Source organism: Pseudopipra pipra, chromosome W (genome assembly GCF_036250125.1).
Source record: "Pseudopipra pipra isolate bDixPip1 chromosome W, bDixPip1.hap1, whole genome shotgun sequence".
In the NCBI taxonomy this organism is placed as follows: Eukaryota; Metazoa; Chordata; class Aves; order Passeriformes; family Pipridae; genus Pseudopipra; species Pseudopipra pipra.
The window spans coordinates 32,367,724-32,389,583 of record NC_087580.1 but is presented as its reverse complement, the minus strand read 5'-3'; the positions used below and the strand labels follow the sequence as shown (position 1 = coordinate 32,389,583).

The 21,860-nt window shown below is 54.0% G+C and overlaps 1 protein-coding gene and 1 pseudogene across 1 annotated transcript; one reads left to right on the top strand and one right to left on the bottom strand.

Annotated features, from left to right (window-relative positions):
• The window catches only part of LOC135404975 (zinc finger protein 91-like), a 193,377-nt pseudogene that overhangs the window by 52,713 nt on the left and 118,804 nt on the right, over positions 1 to 21,860 (bottom strand).
• Positions 13,405 to 14,432, top strand: LOC135404588 (zinc finger protein 239-like). Its single transcript, XM_064639322.1, has one exon. The coding sequence runs from the start codon at positions 13,464 to 13,466 to the stop codon at positions 14,430 to 14,432; it is 969 nt and encodes a 322-aa protein (XP_064495392.1). The 5' UTR covers positions 13,405 to 13,463.

Here is a 21,860-nt window from a genome sequence, read left to right as displayed (position 1 = left end):
AGTTCCCCACAGCAGCCCTCCCAGGGCTGGGCTTGGCATTGGCAGCTGGAAGGGGGTTGAGAACACTCCAGTGTTTTGGCCACTGCTGAGCACAGCACCAACCCTGGGACATTCCTTCCTTAGCTGAGGGCAAGAGCCTGGCAGGGGACCCAAGTAGGCCAGCTGAGCCCAACTGACCCAAGGGACATTGCAGACCATGGGAGGTCAGCTCAGCTCTAAAAGCTGAGGCAGGGAGCAGGAGGGGGGCATTCATTGTCTCATGGCTGCCTGCTGAGGAACCGTCCCGCGGACCCAAGCCCTGCTCCTCGGGAGTGGCCGACCATGGCTGCTCATGGGAAGCAGAGAACAAACCCTGCTGTCTTTGGCTTCTGTGTGCATAAGCTTTGTTCTGTTTTTTGCTTTAAATAAACTGCCTTATCCCAACCCACTATTTTGTTTTTCCCACCTTACTCTCTCCCATGTCCTGTTGGGAAGGAGAGTGATAGAGCAGCTGGGAGGGTACCTGGTGTCCAGGCAAGGTCAACCCACCACACACCTGAACACTTCCAGAGACTCCACCACCTCCCTGGGCTACTTGTTCCAACGCCTGAACACTCTCTCAGTGGAAAAAGTGTTTTTGAATATCTAATCTAAGCCTCATCTGATGCAACTTTAGGCCGTTTCCTCTCTTCCTGTCACTAAAGGCTTTGCAGAAGAGACCAACTCCCACACCCACTAAAACCTCCTTTCAGGTCATTGCAGAGAGCAATGAGGTCCCCCCTGAGCCTCCCCTTCTCCACACTCAACAAGCCCAGTTCCCTCAGCCGTCCCTCAGCAGACATGTTTTCCAGAGCCTTCCCCAGCTCCGTTCCCTTCTCTGGACACGCTCCAGCCCCTCAAGGGCCTTTTGGCACTGAGGGGTCAGAACTGGACACAGCACTACAGGTGGGGCCTCCCCAGTGCCCAGCACAGAGGGGCAATCAGTTCTCTGCTCCTGCTGGCCACACTCTTCTCCACAAAGGCCACGATGCCCTTGGCCTTCTTGCCCCCCTGGGCACACTCTGCCTCATATCCAGTCCCTGTCAAGCAGCACCCCCAAGTCCCTTCCTGCTGAGCAGCTCTCCAGCCCCTCTGCCCCCAGCCTGGAGCATTCCAGGGGGTTGTTGGGAGCCAAGTGCAGGCCCTGACACTTGGTCTTCTTGATCCAGCCTGTCCAGATCCCTCTGCAGAGCCTTCCTGCCCTCCAGCACATCCACACTCACACCCAACATGGTGTTGTCCACGATTTTCCTGAGGGGGCACTCGATCCCCTGGCCCAGGCCACCCAGAACGATGTTAAACAGGAGCAGCCCCAACCCTGAGCCCTTGGGAACCCCACTAGTGACCAGCCCCACCTGGATTTCCTTCCATTCCCCACCACTCCCTGGCCCATCAGACACTTTGTCACCCAGCAAACAGTTCCCCGGGCAAGCCATGAGCAGCCAGTTTGTGCAGGAGATGGTGGGGGAGATGGTGCCAAAGGCTTTCTGGAATTCCACAGAGACACATCCCAGCCTTTCCCTCAGCTGCTGAGCGGGTCCTTTGTCAGAGAAGGAGATGAGGTTGGTCAGGCAGGACCTGCCTTTCCCAACCCCACGCTGGCTGGGCCTGATCCCCTGGTTGTCCTGCCCCTGCCATGGGATGGCACTGAGGAGGATCTGCTGCATGGACTTCCCCGGTCCTGAGGTCAATGGGACAGGCCAGGAGTTGCCCAGATGCTCCTTTTGGCCCTTCCTGTGCATGGGCATCCCGTTTGCTTGTTGCCAGTCAGCTGGGACTTGTGCAGTTGTGCAGCACTGCTGGGGAATGAGTGAGAGTGGCTTGGCCAGCTCTTTCTCCAGCTCCCTCAGGACTCTTGGCTGCATCCCATGTGGGCCCAGGCACTTGGGGGGGTCTCATTGGCAGAGCAGGTCACTGACCATTTCCTCCTGCATTGTGGGGGCTTCTCTCAGCTCCCCATCACCAGCTTCCAGCCAAAGCCTGCCTGCCAGGTGTCCAAGGGGTCAGTTCTGCTGCCCCCTCCTTCCTTCCCCCACAATGGAAAACTCATTTTGGGTCCCTGTGCCCCAGACGGCTCCAACCACCACCTCACCCACCAGTCCCACAACCATGGAATGCTTTGGCTTGGGAGGGGACTTAAAGAGAATCTCAGGACCCTCAAAGGAAAGAATTCCTTCCTATTGTCTCCTCCAGCCCTCCCCTCTATCCGTGTGAAGCCACTGCCCCTTGTCCTGTCACTCCAGGCCCTTGTCCAAAGTCTCTCTCCATCTTTCTTGTTGGCTCCCTTCAGGCACTGCAAGGCCACAATTAGGTCACCCCAAAGCCTTCTCTTCCCCAGTCTCAACAAACCCAATTCTCTCAGCCTTTCCTCACAGCAGAGCTGCTCCATCCCTCTGATCCTCTTGCTGCTCCCCTCTGCACTCGCTCCAACAGGTCCATGTCCTTCCTGGGCTGGAGCCCAGAGTTGGAGGCAGCTCTGCAGGTGGGGCAGCATCACAGCCACGCATGTTCCAGCAAGGACATGGTGGAACCTCATGGAACCAAGGACCATTGGGACACTGCAGGCCTTCTGGAGTCAAAGGAGCCCTGGGACACTGAGGAATTTCACGGAATCAAGGCAGCACTGTCGCCCTGGAAAAACTCCTGGAATTCAGGGCCCATTGTGACACTGCAGCTCCCCATGGAACAAAAGGAATCCTGGGACACTGCGGAAACTCATGGAACCAAGGGACCATTGTGACATTGAGGGGGCTGATGGAATCAGGAGTCCATTGGGACAATCCAGGGCCTCATGAAATCAAAGGAATTCTGGGACACTGTCGAGCCTCCTGGAACCAAGGGTTCCTGCTGACATGTGTGTCCTCCTGGAACCAAGGGAGCCTGGAGATATTTCTGAACCTCACAGAATCCAGGGGCCATTGGGACCCTGCAGAACCTCCTGCATTCCAGTGGTCCTTGTGAAACTGCAGGCTCTCCTGGAACCCAAGGATTCCTGGAACACTGCAGAGCTCACGGAACCAAGGGGCCACTGTCCCACTGCAGCTCCTTCTGAAGCACAAGGGACCCTGGGACAATGGGAAATCTCTGAGAATCCAAAGGGCATTTTGGGACTGCAGGGCCTCATGGAACTAAAGGAATCTTTGGAGACTATGGAAGCTCATGGAATCAAGGGGCCATTGGGACATGTGGGGCCTCCTTAAACCAAAAGAACCCTGAGAATTTTTGTGGGAACAAGTGAAGGCAGCAGCAGCTGCATTCAGTTAATCAGGACCCAAAAGGAGTGTTTTGGCCTTGACTGGTGTTTTCCATCCAGAGAGTGCTGTTTGCCAAAGTGGAAACCACTTGGAACACTCTGCATGGTAGCCTGTGTTTTTCTCTGGTGGCTGAACACAGCCAGCACATGAGGGGAGGGGGATGTGTGGGATCAGGGCACTGCTTTGGGGCCATGATGGGAATTCAAGTGGACTAAAAGACAAAGCCCAGGCACTGTTTCCAAAGGAACCCCAATGATAGGGAGACGCCGGAAAGATGGGAGGACAAGTCCCAAAATGGAACTCTGTGTGTGCAGCCTCATTTTCTCCTTCAGCAGCCACAGGAGAGGGGGCAAAAAGTGGGGGTTGGGCCCCCAAAACTGTTCAGGTGGAAAATTGGAGACTGAGGGGACAATGGGAAAGTGGGAGGAACAGGGAGAAGGGTGGAAAAGGGGAGGTGGTCTGGCAGGCCTGATGGCCCCATGGGGGTCTTTGGGCACAGGGGAGTTGGCAATGGGTGGTGGCCCCCCTGAGCTCCCAACTTACTCTGGGGTTCTGGAGGCTGCTGGATCCAATCTCAGCCTTGGGACAACTGAAACAACAGTTTCAGTTTAGAGAAATTAGAGAGGTGTAAGTGAACCACTTTTGTCCCCAAGGTTTTAATGATGGCAAATCAAATCTATTGATTTATTTAGGGTTCCAAATGACCAGACAAAAAATCTTCATCAGAATTATTTACTGCACAATAGAAACACTAAAACTACCAGGAGTACAGGATAAGATAGGACAGTGTTCTACACTAAAGCAATTGTTGAAGCAATTCTACTCCAGCTGGCACAAAGCAATAATTCTTAATTGGAGATGGATGGGACTCCCACAGACCAATGCTTGTGAAGAGATCTCTGCTCTCAACCTCCAGCAGTGACCTTGGGGGGTCCCCAGCCAAGGCAGGAATCTCCACACACCCCCCAAGAAGGGTTCTGTTGGAAGAACGTGCCTCTGTTAAAGGGGACTGGCCCTTTGTGGTCAAAAGGGATGGACTGACAGTCACTGGACTCCAGGGGTTGCCTCAACACCAGGGGCTTCATTAGGGGTGGAAGCAGCGGCCGAAGCTCTTCCTGCAGTCGGGGCACTGGTAGGGCTTCTCTTACTGGTGGGTCCGTTGGTGTTTGGTCAAGACACCAATCTGGGTGAATCTCTTCCCACACTCCCCACACTTGTATGGATGCGCCGGTGGGTGACAAGATGGGATTTCTCCTTGAACCGTTTCCCGCAGTCGGTGCAGCAGAAGGGCCTCTCATCCGTGTGCGTCCGCTCATGCGTGTAGAGATTCCCCCTGGTTGCAAACCTCTTCCCACATTCCAAGCACTTGTAGGGCCGTTCCCCAGTGTGCATGCGATGGTGTTTGCGGAGGGTGGAGCTGTGACTGAAGCTCTTCCCACATTCCCTACACGTGTAAGGACATTCTCCAGTGTGGATGTGCTGGTGGGAACGAAGGTGAAAGCTCCGGTTGAAGCTCTTCCCACATTCCTCACATGTGTACGGCCGTTCCCCACTGTGGATGCGCTGGTGGGTGCGGAGGTGGTACCTCCGGCTGAAGCTCTTCCCACATTCCTCACACTTGTAGGGCCGTTCCCCGCTGTGGATGCGCTGGTGGGTGCGGAGGTGGTAGTTCTGGCTGAAGCTCTTCCCACATTCTCCACACGTGTAGGGACGTGCCCCAGTGTGCATGTCCTGGTGTCGGAGCACGTGAGAGCTCTGACTGAAGCTCTTCCCACATTCCAAGCACCTGAAGGGCTTCTCTCTGCTGGGAGGCTGCTCAGGGACCACCAGGTCAGAGCTCTGGCTCAAGCTCCAGCTGCCTTCCTGGCACAGGCTGGCTCTTTCCTCCTCAGAGCACCCTGGGATGGCTTTGGAGCCCCTCCTGCAGGGGGATCTCCAGCCCTTTTCCTCCCCGCTGCCTTCCTGCACCGTGGAGCCCTTCAAAACGGCCTCTCCCACCAGGGTCTCACGGGGGGATTTGTCCTCCGGGCTCTCCGTCCTCAGCTCGGGGCCTGGGGCAGGAAGCAAGAAGGACAGGGAGGGGATTTGCCTCCGGCCCACAGGGAAGGCCAAGGACATCCCCCCAACTCCGGCCCCGGCAGGACGGCGGCGCCAGCGGGGTTGTCCTGCAGCCGGGGCCATGCTCGGCTGACAGAGCCAGCACAACACCCGCCCAAAGGGACACTGACTTCCTCCTCACCTGCCTGGGGGGCCCAAGGCATCTTCCTCTTCCTCGCAGCCTCCTCCTCCATCCGACCAAGCTTTGGGAAGGACAAATCCTGATGGGGGGAAAACAAGGGCTGAGCGCATTGGCTTGGGGGTTCCTCCTGCCCAAGTCCATCTCTAGAACTCACCCGGCATCCTGTGATCATAAAAACCTCCAAAACACCAAGATTCAACCCAGAAAAACCCAAACCACCGAGATTCAGGCAAAAAACCCCTCAGAAACAGAAGGATGAACCCCTCCCCCTAAACTGCAAAAAGTTAAGATTCAGCCAAAAAATACTCCAAAATATGAAGATTCAGCTCAGAAAAAGGTGTTTAATTGGGAGGATGAGGGAAGTGAGGTCATTTCATGGGGACTTGATTGAGTTGCTATATGTTAATCAAAAGCTGTATTACTGTAGTGTAACTTAAAACTCTCCAGGGCTTTTCCTCGAGGTTCTCTGGCCCCCTACTAGTTCGGGGCTGTTTCTCCAAACCACCAAACCACGTGTGCCAAACACCGTGGTTGGTCAGTGCCGACTGGGGGAGCGGGGACTCAGTGAGGGGATGAGAAAACTGCACCGGGAGCTGGGCTGAAAGAGGCTTCAGCACCACTTCTGATGGCCCAGGGGCAGCATCTGGCTTCTCCCAAACAGAGAGAGGGCACTTGTTCCTCTGCAGGGAGTCAAAGGCAGGAGGGTGACTCCTGCTGTATGGATGGAATGGCAGAGGATCCCTTGGGTCCCCAGGATGGATCAGCACTCGGGGATACAAACTGCCCTGGGGCTCAGGATGCAGCTGCCAGCACAGATTTCCCTGCACAGGCTGCAGTGAGTCAAGCTCTGGAGAGGAGATTGTGCCCCATGGATGGGATTGCAGAGGCTCCCTCAGGTCCCCAGCAGGAATCAGCAACCAGGAATAGACACAAAAGCCCACCCTGAAGAATTCTGGGGGAGTGTCCTTTAGGGAGGGGACAGTGTTACCCCACCAGGGTGGGGCTGGCAAGTGGGAGGCTGCTCCAGGGGTCTGCAAGAGGCCTCGTGCTCTGCTCAGCCCCAGCTCTGCCTGGTACCAACCCCCCCGGCTGCCCCCGGCCCTGGGCAGCTCTGCTGCCACAGGCTGTGCCCTCACCGTGGCCCTGCAATGGCCCTGCCTGTCCCTCACCCGCGGCCCTGCCCATGGCCCTGTCCCTTGGCTCTCTCTCTGCCAGCTCAGTGTGGGGCACACGGGCTGGGAGTCCCTCCCAAGCCCCCCGGGCAGCCGGCGTTGGCTGGGGGGATGTGAGGGCTGGGCCTGCTCAGCACAGCCCCGGCCTCGTGCCCAGCGCCTCTTTCCTGACCCACACAAGACCTTCCCGGCCCCCCCAGGGCTCCCCTGCTGCTGCCTCTGCTCCTGGCCCTGCCTTTGCTGCTCCCTTGCCTGGGGCAGCGGCTGCAGGGGGGGGATGGCAGCAGCTTCAGCTCCACGGCACTTCCTGGGGGGAGCTCAGCCCGGGGGGGACGGGCAGGGACCTGATGGGGATGGACAGGGGCCCAGCAGGGACAGCCAGGGCCTGCAGGGGAAGGCACAGGGACAACCTGGCCCCACACACTGCCACCCCTGTCTCTGCTCCTCCTTGCAGGCTCCGTGGCCAGGCACAGTTTGTGTTCCTGGGTGCCCACCATCTCAGCACTTGGAGACGCTCAAATCAGCGCCCGCAGCTCTGCAGCAAAGCCCCAGCTCACCTGGCACACAGGGGATGGACACAGCACCTTCTCAGGGATGGGCATTCACAGCTTTGTCTTCTTCCCCACCACAGGGCTCTCCTTCCTCAGCAGCACCTCTGCCTTGCACTTATTCTCAGCCTCACCTCAGGGACAGCTCTGGGCTCACCTCCGCGCCACTTCTCAGCCTCACCTCAGGGCCTGGGCTCAAGGACAGGAACCTGCAGGGAGGGGACATCAGGTGCAAGCTGAGGGCTGCCTGCTTGCACTGGCCTCTGGGCTTCTTTCTCCTTCTACAACTACCCCAGAACTTAGCCTGCTTTGCTAACACCACACATTTACAGACTAACCTTGGAGATAGATACGGACAGACATCTCTATCACCCTGGGGATAGAGCCTCAAGCATGTGCTGCCATAGGAATGGCAATCACAGAACCACAGAATCAGTCGGGTTGGAAAAGATCTCCGAGATCATCAAGTCCAACCCTGGATCCAACCCCGCCGTGCTTCCCAGACCATGGCACTGAGGCCACATCCACTCTCACCTTCAACACCTCCAGGGACGCAGGACCAAGTCAGGGGCATGGCGAGGCCTGGGGGGCTTTGAGGTCTGGGAGGGTCTTGGGGGAGCTGGGGAGGGGATTTGGGGATTGGGGGTACCAGCCAGCACAGACCAGTACAGACCAGGACAGACCAGTACAGACCAGGACAGACCAGTACAGACCAGCACAGACCAGTACCTCCTCACTGCTCCCCAGAGCTCTCCTGGAGCTGGGCCACATTGTCCTGGGACACCTGAGCCCCCCAAGTGCCCTCCCAGTACAGCCCAGTGCCCCCAGTACAGCCCACTGTGTTCCTGTCCCAGTGTGCCAGGTGATCCATCTTTGGTGAGGGCTAGTAGGGATTTGAGGGGAGGCTAGGGGAGATTTGAGGGGGTGGTTGGATAGGAATTTGAGGGGTTTTGGGGTGCTTTGGGTGCATTTAGGGGAGTTAAAAGGGGTCTTGGGAGGTCAAAGGGATCTGTAGGGGGAGGGGATTAAAAGGAAAAGGGGGGTTGGGAGACATTTGGGGGGGTTAATGATGTCTAGGGGGAAAGAGGAGGGGCTGCACCAAGAGCAGGTGAGTCCTGATACCCCCTTGGGGTTCCCAAGACCTTCTTGGTGTCCCTAATTCCCCCCTTAACACCCTGAGACCCCCTGGTGTCTCCAATGTCCCCAGGGCCTCTCCATGGCCATAATTCCCCCAATTCCACTGTCCCCACACCCCTCCTCATTGTTCCCACAGTCCCCAAACCCCATCCCTGATGTCCCCAATCCTCCATCTCCCTCCAGGAGCCCCCCCTGGACCCTCTGACCACAAAAATGCTCTCTCCCCCCACAGTAACAGAAAGGCCAAGGGCATCTGGGGACACACTGGGGACAGTTGGGGGGCTTTAGGGGGGCACTGGGAGGGACTGGGGGGTTAATGGGGGATTACCAGGACACACGGGGGGACACTGGCAGGTTACTGGGCCATACTGGGCGTTACTGGGTGCTCACTGGAGGATCACTGGGCCATACTGAGGGCCAGTAGGAGGTCATTGGGATATACTGGGGGCACTGGGATCCCCTTAGTCGGTTCTGCTACATCTCCCCCCTGGACTTTTGGGGGCACCCACAGGACCCCTCCCCTGGGGGCTGGGAGATCCTCTGAACCCCACTGCTGGGCTTTAGGGGACACCCAGGCCCTCCTTCCTTTGGGGTCTCTGTGTGCTGAGTTTTGGGGGTCTCTGGGGTTCAAGGGGAGACTTGGGATCCCCTTTCCTTGGGGTTGGTCCGCTGGGCTGGCAGAGATGCTATGGTGGGATGAGAAATGGCACCATAGGAGTTTTATTTGGCCGTGGCCAGGCAGGACTGACACGGAGACGCCCAAAATCCTCTCAAAACCCCTGAAATCCTCTCAGAAATCCACCGCTGGAACCATCAAAACCTCCTCAAAAACACCCCAAATCCCCTCAGAGACCTCATCTCCCCCCCAAGATCCCCTAAACCCTCTCAGTGACCTGCAAAACCCACCTGGGACCCCCCAAGCCCTTTCAGGGACCCCAAAAACTCCTTCGGAGACCCTCAAAACCGTCTGGAACTCTTGAAATCCCTCTAGAAACCCCAAAAACTGCTTCAAAGACCTTCCCCCAAAGCCCCCCAGGACCTCCCAATTCCCTTGGAAACTCCAAAACTCCCTCAGGGATTCCCAAACCCCTTCAGGGACCACCCAAAACCTCCTCAGGGACCCCTAAAAGCCCCTAAGGGACCACAAAGCCACAGAACAGCAGAAGAGCTTTCTGTAAAGGAAAGGAGCAGAGAATCTGAGAAGGAGGAGACCAAGGAAAAACTGAACCAAAGCAATAAAATCATCCTCGCCCTTGCAGTTTTTTCCTGACCTTTTTCTCACTTTTCCTTTTTTTAGGATTCTTTTTTTGGTTGGGTGGTTTCGAATTTTTTTTCCGAGGGACTTTTTCGGCAATCGAATCACCCTTCCGGGTTCTTGGGAGGCCTCCGGGCCCCGCGGCCCCCGAGAGGGTCCTCCGACCTCCGAACCCCCCGCGCTAAACCCTCCCGAGCCCTCCAGCCTTTCCACCCCCAGCCGCGCTCCCCGCAGCCCCCGAGGGGATCCCAGACCCCGCTCTCCCGCACCCCCCGCCTGCACTCAGAGCTCACCGACCGACCCGCCGCCATCACCGATTCCCGGCAGCCAACGCGGCAGGGGCGGGGGCGGGGCTGCGGGGGCGTGGCCGCGCGCTGATTGGCTGCGGCGGCGTTCTCTGAACGCGGTGCGCGCGCAGCCGGGACTCGGTGATGGCGGCGGGGCCTGCGGTTCGCTCTGAGTGCTGTGAGTCCCCCCGGGGGGGCTCGGGAGGGTTTAGCGGGGGGGTTCGGGGATAACCGAGGAGGTTTTGAGGGGTCCCTGAGGGAGTTCGGTGTCCTGAGGGGACTCAGGGGGTGGTTGAAGGTTCCTGAAGGGGTTTGGGGGTCTCTGAGGGGGTTTTGGTTTCTGAGGAGATTTGGGAGATGCCAGGTGGGCTTTGGGGGTCTCTGAGGGGGTTTGGGGGTCCTGGCGGGACCTTTTAGGCAGTTTTGGGGTCTCTAGGGGATTTATGGGGTCTTAGACGGTTTTGAGGGTCTCTGAGGGGGATTGGGGGGTCCCTAAAGGGGACTGGGGGGTCCCAGGTGGGTTTTGCGGGTCACTGAGAAGGTTTGGAGGGTGCTGGGGAGGGATGAGGTCTCTGAGGGCATTTGAGGGGACCTTGAGAAGGTTTTGATGTGTCGAGGGGGGGATTTCAGGGGTTTTGAGGGCATTTTGGGGGGTCCCCTAAAGCCCAGCAGTGGGTCCAGGGGGTCCCCCAGCCCCAAAGAGGAGGGGTCCTAGGGATGGCCCCCAAAATCCGGGGGAGGGGAAATGTACCATATCCGGGTAAGGGAATCCTTAGACCCCAGTATATCCCAGTGACTTTCCAGTGACCCTTTCAGTGACCAGCCAGTGTGTCCCAGTGACCTCCCACTGCCCCCCAGGATGGCCCAGTGATCCTCCAGTGAGCACCCAGTAACCCCCAGTATGGCCCAGTAACCTCCCAGTGTCTCCCCGTGTGTCCTGGTAATCTCCCAGTAACTCCCCAGTCCCTCCCAGTGTCCCTCAGTTCCCCACAGTGTGTCCCAGTATCCCCCAGTAAACACCCAGGGCCCTGCAAAGCCCCCCAACTGTCCCCAATGTTTCCCCAGATGCCCTTGGCCTTTCTGTGAGTGTGTGGGGGGGTGTTTTTGTGGTCAGAGGGTCCAGGGGGGGCTCCTGGGATGAGATGGAGGGTTGGGGACATCAGGGATGGGGTTTGGGGACAGTGGGGAGGGGATTGTGGACAGTGGAATTGGGGGTGCCTAGGGGGGAATTAGGGCTATGGGAAGTCCCTGGGAACATTGGAGACACCAGGGGGGCCTCGGGGTGTGAAGGGAGGAACTGGGGACACCAAGAGGGTCTTGGGGACACCAGGGGGGGTCTCAGGACTCACCTGCTGTTGGTGCAGCCCCTCCTCTGCCCGCCCAGGCCTCATTAACCCCTCCCAAATGTCTCCTAACCTCCATTTTCCTTTTAATCCCCTCCCCCCATAGGTACCTCTGACCCCCAATGTCCCCAAGACCTCTTTTAACTTCCCTAAAGGCACTCAAAACCCTCAAATCCCCATCCAAACTCCTCAGATCTCCCCAAATCTCCCACAGCCCCCCCTCAAATCACTTCCAACCCCCCTCAAAGAGGGATCACCTGGCACCCTGGGACAGGAACACAGTGGGCTGTACTGGGGGCACTGGGCTGTACTGGGAGGGCACTGGGGGGTGGCTCAGGTGTCCCAGGACAACGTGGCCCAGCTCCAGGAGAGATCTGGGAAGCAGTGAGGAGGTACTGGTCTGTCCTGGTCTGTCCTGGTCTGTCCTGGTTTGTACCCCCAATCCCCAAAGCCCCTCCCCAGCTCCCTCAGGACCCTCCCACTCCCCAAAGTCCCCCAGGCCCCCTTCAGGCCCCTGACTTGGTCCTGCTGCCCCTTGAGCATCTGCAGCTCCTGCAGAACCAGGCATTTCTTTGCTCCCCACAGGGTCGTTCCCACAGCCAGAATGGAATCTGGAGGCAGCAGGATGTGCACAGGGCTCCCATTTCCTACAGTGCAAAGGGGCTGCAGGGAATGATTCCCCTGCTCTTGCAAATCTGCCAAAACCTGCAGGGCACAGAAGTGGGAGCTTCAGGAATTTGCTGGCCTTGGGAGTGGAGCTCACAGGGTAGTGAGAGGAACATATCCCTCAAATACAATCTCTCTGCATACACAATATCTGTCTGGACAGGCAGATAAAGCAATAATCAGATATATTCTGTATCATATATATGGCACATATTCTATAGAATCCATCCTTAGGTGTTGTATGATAGATCTATAAGATATTACAAATAATAAGCAATAACAAAGCAAGTGTCCTCCTTAGGGACACACTTCAGAAGGGACCTTGCACTTGACCCCCCCCCCCTTCAGCTTCGAGCCACCGAGTGCCACAGAGGGGGACAGAGCTCCTGTGGAACATTCTATTCCACTGACACAGAGCAAGGAATAAACCCAAACTATTGCCTGGGTTTGTCCCCTGGGGGTCTCTGCAGCAGCAAGCACAGCCCCACACTGACTGCTCTGGGCTGTGCAGGCATTTGTGCTTCTGCCTGTCTCACACACACACAAAGAGTCTGGTTAGTGCTGCCCTCAGGAAACCCCCCCCAGCCTTGCTCCAGCTAAAACCGTGGAATTTGTCTTTGTTTCCCTTGGGTTCAGGGTCAGGCTGTGCCTGTGTCCAGCCCAGAGGCTCAGAAAAGCATTTCTCCCATCCCACTGCAATCTGCTGCTGCAGACAGGACCCAGGCACTGGTGGCACTGGGAGTGAACAGCAGAGTGTTTCCAGGGGCTCTCTGAAGAACACAAGTGTCCAAAGAAACCAGCACAAGTGTCCACAGACGTCCCAGTCCTTCATCCCTGAATGACCTCATTCATCCCAGGAAAAACGACGTTTTATTTCCATGGAAGGAGGTTTTTCCTATGTTAACACCGGTTTAGTTCCAAACCAATTTCTTCATTTCCTCCTCCCGATTTCCCTGAAGGACACTGACAGGGGCCATGGACACTGACAGGGATCACAGAGTTTGTCCCTTGGCCATACAGCTCCTGCTGTTTGGTAGCACAGGAGAGGTTAATTAGAGCCCAGGCTCCAATCCCACGCCGCGCCTTGAAGATGAGCTTGAAATCAAACGACTTTCCTGCTGGAGGGTTAAATTCAGTCCCCATCACCTTTTCATGGGCTGAATCTTCATATTTTGGAGTAGTTTCTAGCTGAATCTCAACTTTTTGCAGTTTGGGGTGGTGAGGGTTTTCTTGCTATTTCTAAGGGGTTTTTGCCTGAATCTGGCTGGTGGTTTGGGTTTTTCTGGGCTGAATCTTGGTGTTTTGGAGGTTTTTATGGTCACAGGATGCCTGGTGAGTTCTAGAGATGGACTTGGGCAGGAGGAACCCCCAAGCCAACGCGCTCAGCCCTTGTTTTCCCCCCATCAGGATTTGTCCTTCCCAAAGCTTGGGCGGATGGAGGAGGAGGCTGCGAGGAAGAGGAAGATGCCTTGGGCCCCCCAGGCAGGTGAGGAGGCAGTCAGTGTCCCTTTGGGCGGGTGTTGTGCTGGCTCTGTCAGCCGAGCATGGCCCCGGCTGCAGGACAACCCCGCTGGCGCCGCCGTCCTGCCGGGGCCGGAGTTGGGGGGATGTCCTTGGCCTTCCCTGTGGGCCGGAGGCAAATCCCCTCCCTGTCCTTCTTGCTTCCTGCCCCAGGCCCCGAGCTGAGGAGGGAGAGCCCGGAGGACAAATCCCCCCGTGAGACCCTGGTGGGAGAGGCCGTTTTGAAGGGCTCCCTGGCGCAGGAAGGCAGCGGGGAGGGAAAGGGCCGGAGATCCCCCCGCAGGAGGGGCTCCAAAGCCATCCCAGGGTGCTCTGAGGAGGAAAGAGCCAGCCTGTGCCGGGAAGGCAGCTGGAGCTTGAGGGGGAGCTCTGAGCTGGTGTTCCCTGAGCAGCCTCCCAGCAATGAGAAGCCCTTCAAGTGCTTGGAATGTGGGAAGAGCTTCAGGCAGAGCTCCCACCTCCTCACCCACCAGCACATCCACACTGGGGAACGGCCCTACATATGTGGGGAATGTGGGAAGAGCTTCAACTGCAGCTCCAGTCTCCACAAACACCAGCGTTTCCACACTGGGGAACGGCCCTACACATGTCAGGAGTGTGGGAAGAGCTTTAGGCAGAGCTCCGACCTCCTCAAGCACCAGCACATCCACACTGGGGAACAGCCCTACATGTGTGGGGAATGTGGGAAGAGCTTCAGGCAGAGCTCCACCCTCCGCACCCACCAGCGCATCCACACCAGGGAACGGCCCTACAAGTGCTTGGAATGTGGGAAGAGGTTTCAGACCAGCTCAGATCTCCTAAGGCACCAGCGGACGCACACAGATGAGAGGCCCTTCCGCTGCACCGACTGCGGGAAGGGCTTCAAGCAGAACTCCCACCTCATTGCCCACCGGCGCATCCACTCCGGGGAGAGGCCCTACAAGTGTGGGGAGTGTGGGAAGAGCTTCACTCAGAGCTCTAATGTGACCCAACACCAACGGACCCACCAGTAATGGAAGCCCTACCAGTGCCCTACCGGACACCAACAGACGCACTGATAAGAGAAGCCCTGTGAGTGTCCCGACTGCGGGAAGAGCTTCGGTCATAGGACTGACATTTTTCAGTGTGTGCACTCCAACATCAATTTATTCTTTTGAATATGTGTAAGTTTAACCTCATTTTAGTCTGAAAGCCAAATTCGCCACTACCCTGTTCCCTGATAACCGTGGGCTGATTCTGACAAGTGAGGCACAAATTACCCACTGCCCAGCAAAAACCAGTGGGGCCAGCCAGTGGTCTGTGCCCTGGCAGCCCAGTTTCCCCAGTCTCATCTCAAAATGACCAGTTACACTGAAGCAAAGAGCACTGGAATCAGTGCAACAAGCCCCAGTCTGACTTTCACACCTGCCCACGTGTCCTGTTTCTGCTGCTCTACAGACTTCCTTGTTTAAAATACAATGGGAAAATGAACAGTTTTTGGGGTTGTTTTGGTTTTGGACTCGGGTTGGTTTTTTCCCCCCACTGTTCTCATTAACCTCATTTCAAATCTCCTGTGATGTTTGAAGATGAATTAAAATTTTGAATGATTTTTAATGTCAGTGCCTTGACCGAGGTATCAAAATATGAAAAAAAAAAAAAAAACCCACAAAGTTTTCCATTTTTGTCACAGTCAAACACTCAGAAGTACTAACATGAGTGCAGTCAAAACCCCATAAATAAGACCATTAAAATAATTTTAATATTTATATATTATTATATTTTTACTAAGCTTAACATAAGGAAATTTAATTCCTGACATCAGCTTTCCCCACCTCTCAAAAAGGTAATTTAGTTACATCTTAGTCACCCTTGAAAGGCTCTTTCCAGCTGGGTTGGCCTCTGCCTTAGACACTCATGAGATCTGCCAAAACCAATTTAAGGGCAAGTTTCCCCACCAGGTTCAACCGCATTGGTTTTACCAAAAACTTTGCAAGTAACCCCACAATTTTCATCTTAAACTCTTCTCTCAGCCTTGTAAAATAATTAACAGCAAACAGACCTGGTAATGTGTTATAATTAAGAACATGTTCTTGTTCTCAAAGTCATTCACACACCAAAAAGATGCCACAGGAACGGCCAAAATATTAATAGCAACTTCTACACTTTGGAAATCTCCATTTGGTTTTTAAAGATTTCACAGTGGTTGTTTCCTTAGGAATTCAGGCACATTTTACTAACAAGTTTCAATAAAGTTACAAAAACATCTTCCTCCACTAAGACACAGGCAGTGATCCTAACCTGAGGTAGGCACTGAAAAGCCCAATTTTTTTCTTCGCTGTCACGAGTCTTTCATTCCTTCTGTCACATCAATTAGGCATCAGCCCATTTTTCAAGCTGCTGTTATCTACCAGCTCCTGGTTTGGTTTCCAAGCCCAGTATTTTGGCCACGATAAAATCAGGGCCCTGGGCAGTCATGTCAGAATGACAAAGAGTACTGACCCTCCCTGCCAAGGGAGACAAACCATTCCCAACCTCGACCAAAGGTTCAGGGCAACAATTCTGAAACAATTTTACAATGTTTTTCTCTTCAGTTTTTTGCTGCAATTCTCTGTTGCTCTATTAAAAGACCACAGCAGTGAAGGACAAGGCCTGATGGCCAAACCCAAGGCTTCAGCCACTTGAGGTCTATTGAAATCTCTCTGTGAGGAAAAGCTGAGAGAATTGGGATTGTTGAGGCTGGAGAAGGGAAGGCTTTGGGGTGACCTAATTGTGGCCGTCCAGTGCCCTCAGTAAAGTCATGGACAGCACCCAGCTGGGTGTGAGTGTGGATGTGCTGGAGGGCAGGAAGGCTCTGCAGAGGGATCTGGACAGGCTGGATCAATGAGGCCAAGTGTCAGGGCCTGCACTTGGGTCCCAACAACCCCTGGAACGCTCCAGGCTGGGGACAGAAGGGCTGGAGAGCTGCTCAGCAGGAAGGGACTTGGGGGTGCTGCTTGACAGCGGCTGGATATGAGCCAGAGTGTGCCCAGGGGGGCAAGAAGGCCAGGGGCATCGTGGCCTTTGTGGAGAAGAGTGTGGCCAGCAGGAGCAGAGAACTGATTGCCCCTCTGTGCTGGGCAGTGGGGAGGCCCCAGCTGGAGTGCTGTGTCCAGTTCTGGCCCCTCAGTGCCAAAAGGCCCTTGAGGGGCTGGAGTGTGTCCAGAGAAGGGAACGGAGCTGGGGAAGGCTCTGGAAAACATGTCTGCTGAGGGACAGCTGAGGGAACTGGGCTTGTTGAGTGTGGAGAAGGGGAGGCTCAGGGGGGACCTCATTGCTCTCTGCAATGACCTGAAAGGAGGTTTTAGTGGGGTGTGGGTTGGTCTGCCAAGGCTATAGTGACAGGAAGAGAGGAAATGGCTTTAAATTGCGTTGGCAAGGTTCATATTAGATATTAAAGAACCCTTTTTCCACTGAGAGAGTGTTCAGGCATTGGAACAAGTAGCCCAGGGAGGTGGTGGAGTCTCTGGAAGTGTTCAGGTGTGTTGTGGATTGACCTTGGCTGGACACCAGGTGCCCTCCCAGCCGCTCTATCACTCCCCTTCCCAGCAGGACAGGGGAGAGAGTAAGGTGGAAAAAAAACAACTGGTGGTTTGAGATAAGGCACTTTATTTAAAGCAAAAGACAGCAGGGTTTGTTCTCTGCTTCCCATGAGCAGCCATGGTCGGCCACTCCCGAGGAGCAGGGCTTGGGTCCGCGGGACGGTTCCTCAGCAGGCAGCCATCAGACAATGAATGCCCCCCTCCTGCTCCCTGCCTCAGCTTTTAGAGCTGAGCTGACCTCCCATGGTCTGCAATGTCCCTTGGGTCAGTTGGGCTCAGCTGGCCTACTTGGGTCCCCTGCCAGGCTCTTGCCCTCAGCTAAGGAAGGAATGTCCCAGTGTTGGTGCTGTGCTCAGCAGTGGCCAAAACACTGGGGTGTTCTCAACACCCTTCCAGCTGCCAATGCCAACCCAGCCCTGGGAGGGCTGCTGTGGGGAACTGAACTGCAGCTCAGCCAGACCCAACCCAAATATCTATGGTACATATTCTATAGAATCCATCCTTAGGTGTTGTGTGAGAGATCTGTAAGATATTCCAAATAATAAGCAACAATAAGGCAAGTGTCCTCCTTAGGGACACCCCCCCCAAACTCCTGCCTGGGTTTGTTCCCTGGGGGTCTCTGCAGCAGCAAGCACAGCCCCACACTGACTGCTCTGGGCTGTGCAGGCATTTGTGGTTCTGCCTGTCTCACACACACCCCCAACCTTTGATGGATCTGGATGTGACTGGATGTGATGTCACAGGGGAGATGTGATGTCATATGATGGATGTGATGTCATAGGGGAGATGTGATGTCACAACAATGATGTGATGTCACAGGGGAGCTGTGATGTCACGGGGAGGATGTGATGTCGTAGGGGAGGACGTGATGTCACAGGGATGATATGATATCACAAGGGAGATGTGATGTCATATGATGGATGTGATGTCATAAGGGAGATGTGATGTCACATGAAGGATGTGACGTCATAGGGAAGATGTGATGTCACAGGAAGGATGTGATGTCACAGGGAGCTGGGATATCAGAGAGGAGGACGTGATGTCACAGAGGAGGATGTGATGTCACAGGAAGGATGTGATGTCTCAGAGGAGGTTGTGATGTCACAAGGGAGATGTTATGTCATAGGGGAGGATGTGATGTCATAGGGGGATGTGATGGCATAGGGGGATGTGATGGCATAGGGGAGATGTGATGTTGCAGTAAGGATATGATGTCACGGGGAAGATGTGATGTCATAGGGGAGGATGTGATGTCAGGGAAATGTGATGTCACAGTAAGAATGTGATGTCACAGGGGAGGACGTGACATCACAGGCATTATATTATATCACAGGAGAGGTGTGATGTCATATGATGGATGTGATGTCATAGGGGAGATGTGATATCACATGAAAGATGTGATGTCACAGTGGAGATGTGGTGTCATAGGGGAGTTGTGATGTCATAGAATATGTATGATGTCATGGGGAGCTGTGATATCACAGAAAGGATGTGATGTCACAGGGGAGCTGTGATGTCACAAGGATGATTATATGATGTCAGAGGAAGGATGGGATGTCACAGGAAGAATATGATGTCACAGAGGAACTGTGATGTCGTAGAGAGGACGTGATGTCACATGGATGATATAATATCACAGGAGAGATGTGATGTCATATGGTGGATGTGACATCATAGGGAGATGTGATGTTGCAGGAAGGATGTGATGTCACAAGGGAGCTGTTATGTCACAAGGAGGATGTGATGTCACGGGGATGATATGATGGATGTGATGTCATAGAGGAGCCTTGATATCACAATTAGGATGTGATATCACTGGGAGGATGTGATGTCACAGGGCAGGTGTGATGTCATAGAGGAGCTGTGATGTCACAGGGGAGGACGTGATGTCATATGGGAGATGTGATGTGACCGGAAGGATGTGATGTCACAGGGGAGCTGTGATGTCACTGGAATGACATGATATCAGGAGAGCTGTGATGTCATATGATGGATGTGATGCCAGCTGAGATGTCACAGGGGATGTGTGATGTCATAAAGGAGATATGATGTCACAGGGAGGATGTGGTGTCATATGATGGATGTGACATCATAGGAGAGATGTGATGTTACAGGAGAGCTGTGATGTCACAGGGGAGGACATGACATCTCAAGGATGATATGGTATCACAGGAAAGATGTGATGTCATATGATGGATGTGACATCATAGGGGAGGTGTGATATCATAGGGGAGGTGTGATGTCACAGGAAGGATGTGATGTCATGGGGAGCATGTGATGTCATAACGTATAAAGAAACAATAAGTTGGGTGTTAGGTTGGGCTTTTTTTTGTGTTTTGTTTTTTTTTGTGGATGCTTTGTGCTCCCCTAACCCTCCAAAAGGAGCTTTCTCGAATGTACCTTCTTACAGCTAATTTGAATGATTAGTTTAGATAAGCCTCTTAGAGTAGATGCATTTCAATGAAATCAGGGCACATGTCTTTTTGGCTCTGGTGCAAGATTCAAATTAATTTTTTTCTTCCTCTTTGACTCAATTAAAAGCCATCTTAAAACACTCCCAGGATATTGTGTGAGTGCAGGGCTTGAGGTGTGTGGGATTGAGTGGACACAGAGAAAGAACTAACATTCAGAAACATATCTGCTTCTCTGTCTCAATTAATAAACCCCACAGTTTGACACATGGACATCAAATTCCCACAGAAGAAGTAGCAGTGTGTATTCCCTCTGACACCTTGGTCACCCTAGAGCAAATAAAGATGCTGAGGTGTAAATGCTCTGGGTTTATTTGTTTTTTGAAGAAAACATTCCAGACTTCTCCATTATTGCTACTCTAGTGGCATCATGCCAGATAAGAAAAATAGTGGGATAAATAGATAATTCCTTCTTTTTAATAATGGGTCCATAGCGGCCCAGATTTCCTCTTTTTGCAGGAACCTGCCAGCAGATGAGATCAAACTGCGTGAGAGCGATAAAGCTTTCAATTGCTGCAATGGGCAGAAGAGATAACTGCCCCCACAACTGCTTCTGTTATCAGTTTACAAGTATGCCATGAGAAAACAAAGTAGCAACAGGACTGGAGAGTTCTCCTGTTCTTTGCAGTGCTGGTTGTTTGCATATGTTTGTGTTTTTATCTTAATAACTTTGTGATATGCACGCCTGGCTGTGCAGGCAGTGAGGACAGCGAGTGGGCAGCTCCCTCTAGCACACTGTCACCTCCCGAGCAGCCTCTGCGCCGCTGCGGCCGGGGCGATGCGGTCCCTGCTCTTCCTGGCGGTGCAGGGAGAGCGGCTCCAGCAGGCAAAGTTCTCCCCAGTCCATGTGCGCCCGGCGACAAATCCTCCGTGCGCCCCGCGGGGAAAAGCAAAGTTCCCGCGGCCGACCCCGCACACTTGACATCACATACTCTCCATGACATCACAGCTCCCATATGACATCACAGCTACCATGTGACATCACATCCTCCTCTATGACATCGCAACCAACATTTGACATAACATCCTTCCTGTGATATCACATCTCCCCTATGACATCACACCTCCACTGTGACATCACAGCTGGTGTCGCATCTATCATATGACATCACATCTCTCCTGTGATATCATATAATCCCTGTGATGTCACATCCCCCGTGACATCACATCGTCCTCGTGACATCGCAGCTCCCCTGTGACATCACAGCTCCCCTATGATGTCATATCCTCTCCTATGACATCACAGCTCCTCTATGACATCACATATGCCATGTGACATCATATCCTCCCTGTGACATCACAGCTCCCCTACGACATCATATCCTCCCCGTGACATCAAATCCTCCCTGTGACATCACAGTTCCCATATGACGTCACATCCTTGTTGTGACATCATTGCTCCTCTCTGACAACAAATCCATCATATGACATCACATCCCCCTGTGACATCACATCCTTGTGACATCATATCTCCCCTATGACGTCAAATCCATCATATGACATCACATCTCTCCTGTGATATCACATCATCCATGTGATGTCATGTCCTCCCCGTGATATCACAGCTCCCTCGTGAAATCACATCCTTCCTGTGACATCACACATCCCCTCTGACATCACAGTGCCCCTCTGAAATCACACCTGCCCTGTGGCATCACATAATCCACTGTGACATCGTACCTCTCCTGTGACATCACGTCCTCCCCGCTGACATCACGTCCTCCCTGTGACATCACAGCTCCCCAAAGACATCACGTCTTTCTCCTCTGACATCACATCCTCCCCATGACATCACATCTCCCCTGTGACATCACATCCTTGTTGTGACATCACATCTCCCATATGATGTCAGAACCATGACATCACACCTCCCCATGACATCACAGCTCCCGTGTGACATCATATCCTCCCCATGACATCACAACCATCATATGACATGACACTCCCATGACATCACAGCTCTCATATGATATCACACCTTCCCTGTGACATCACATCCTTGTTGTGATATCAAGGCACCTCTATGTCACATCCATCATATGACATCACATCTCTCCTGTGATCTCATCCTCTCTCTGTGACATCGCGGCCTCCCCTGTGACAGCACTGTTCTCCTGTGACATCACAGCTCCCCCGTGATGTCGCAGCTCCCAATGACGTCAGATTCCTCATGTGACATCACAAGTCCCTTATGACATCACATCCATCATATGACATCGCAGCTCCCCAATGACATCACACCTGCCCAGTGACATCACATTGTTTATGTGACATCACATTTCCCTTATGATGTCACATCCATCATACAACATCACATCTCTTCTGAGACATTATATTATCCTTGTGATGTCATGTCCTCCCCGTGACATCACATCATCCCTGTGACATCACAGCTCCCTGTGACATCATATCC

Excerpts from the sequence above, each read along its gene's own strand:
- LOC135404588 (XM_064639322.1), top strand. The coding sequence starts at position 13,464 with ATGGCCCCGGCTGCAGGACAACCCCGCTGGCGCCGCCGTCCTGCCGGG.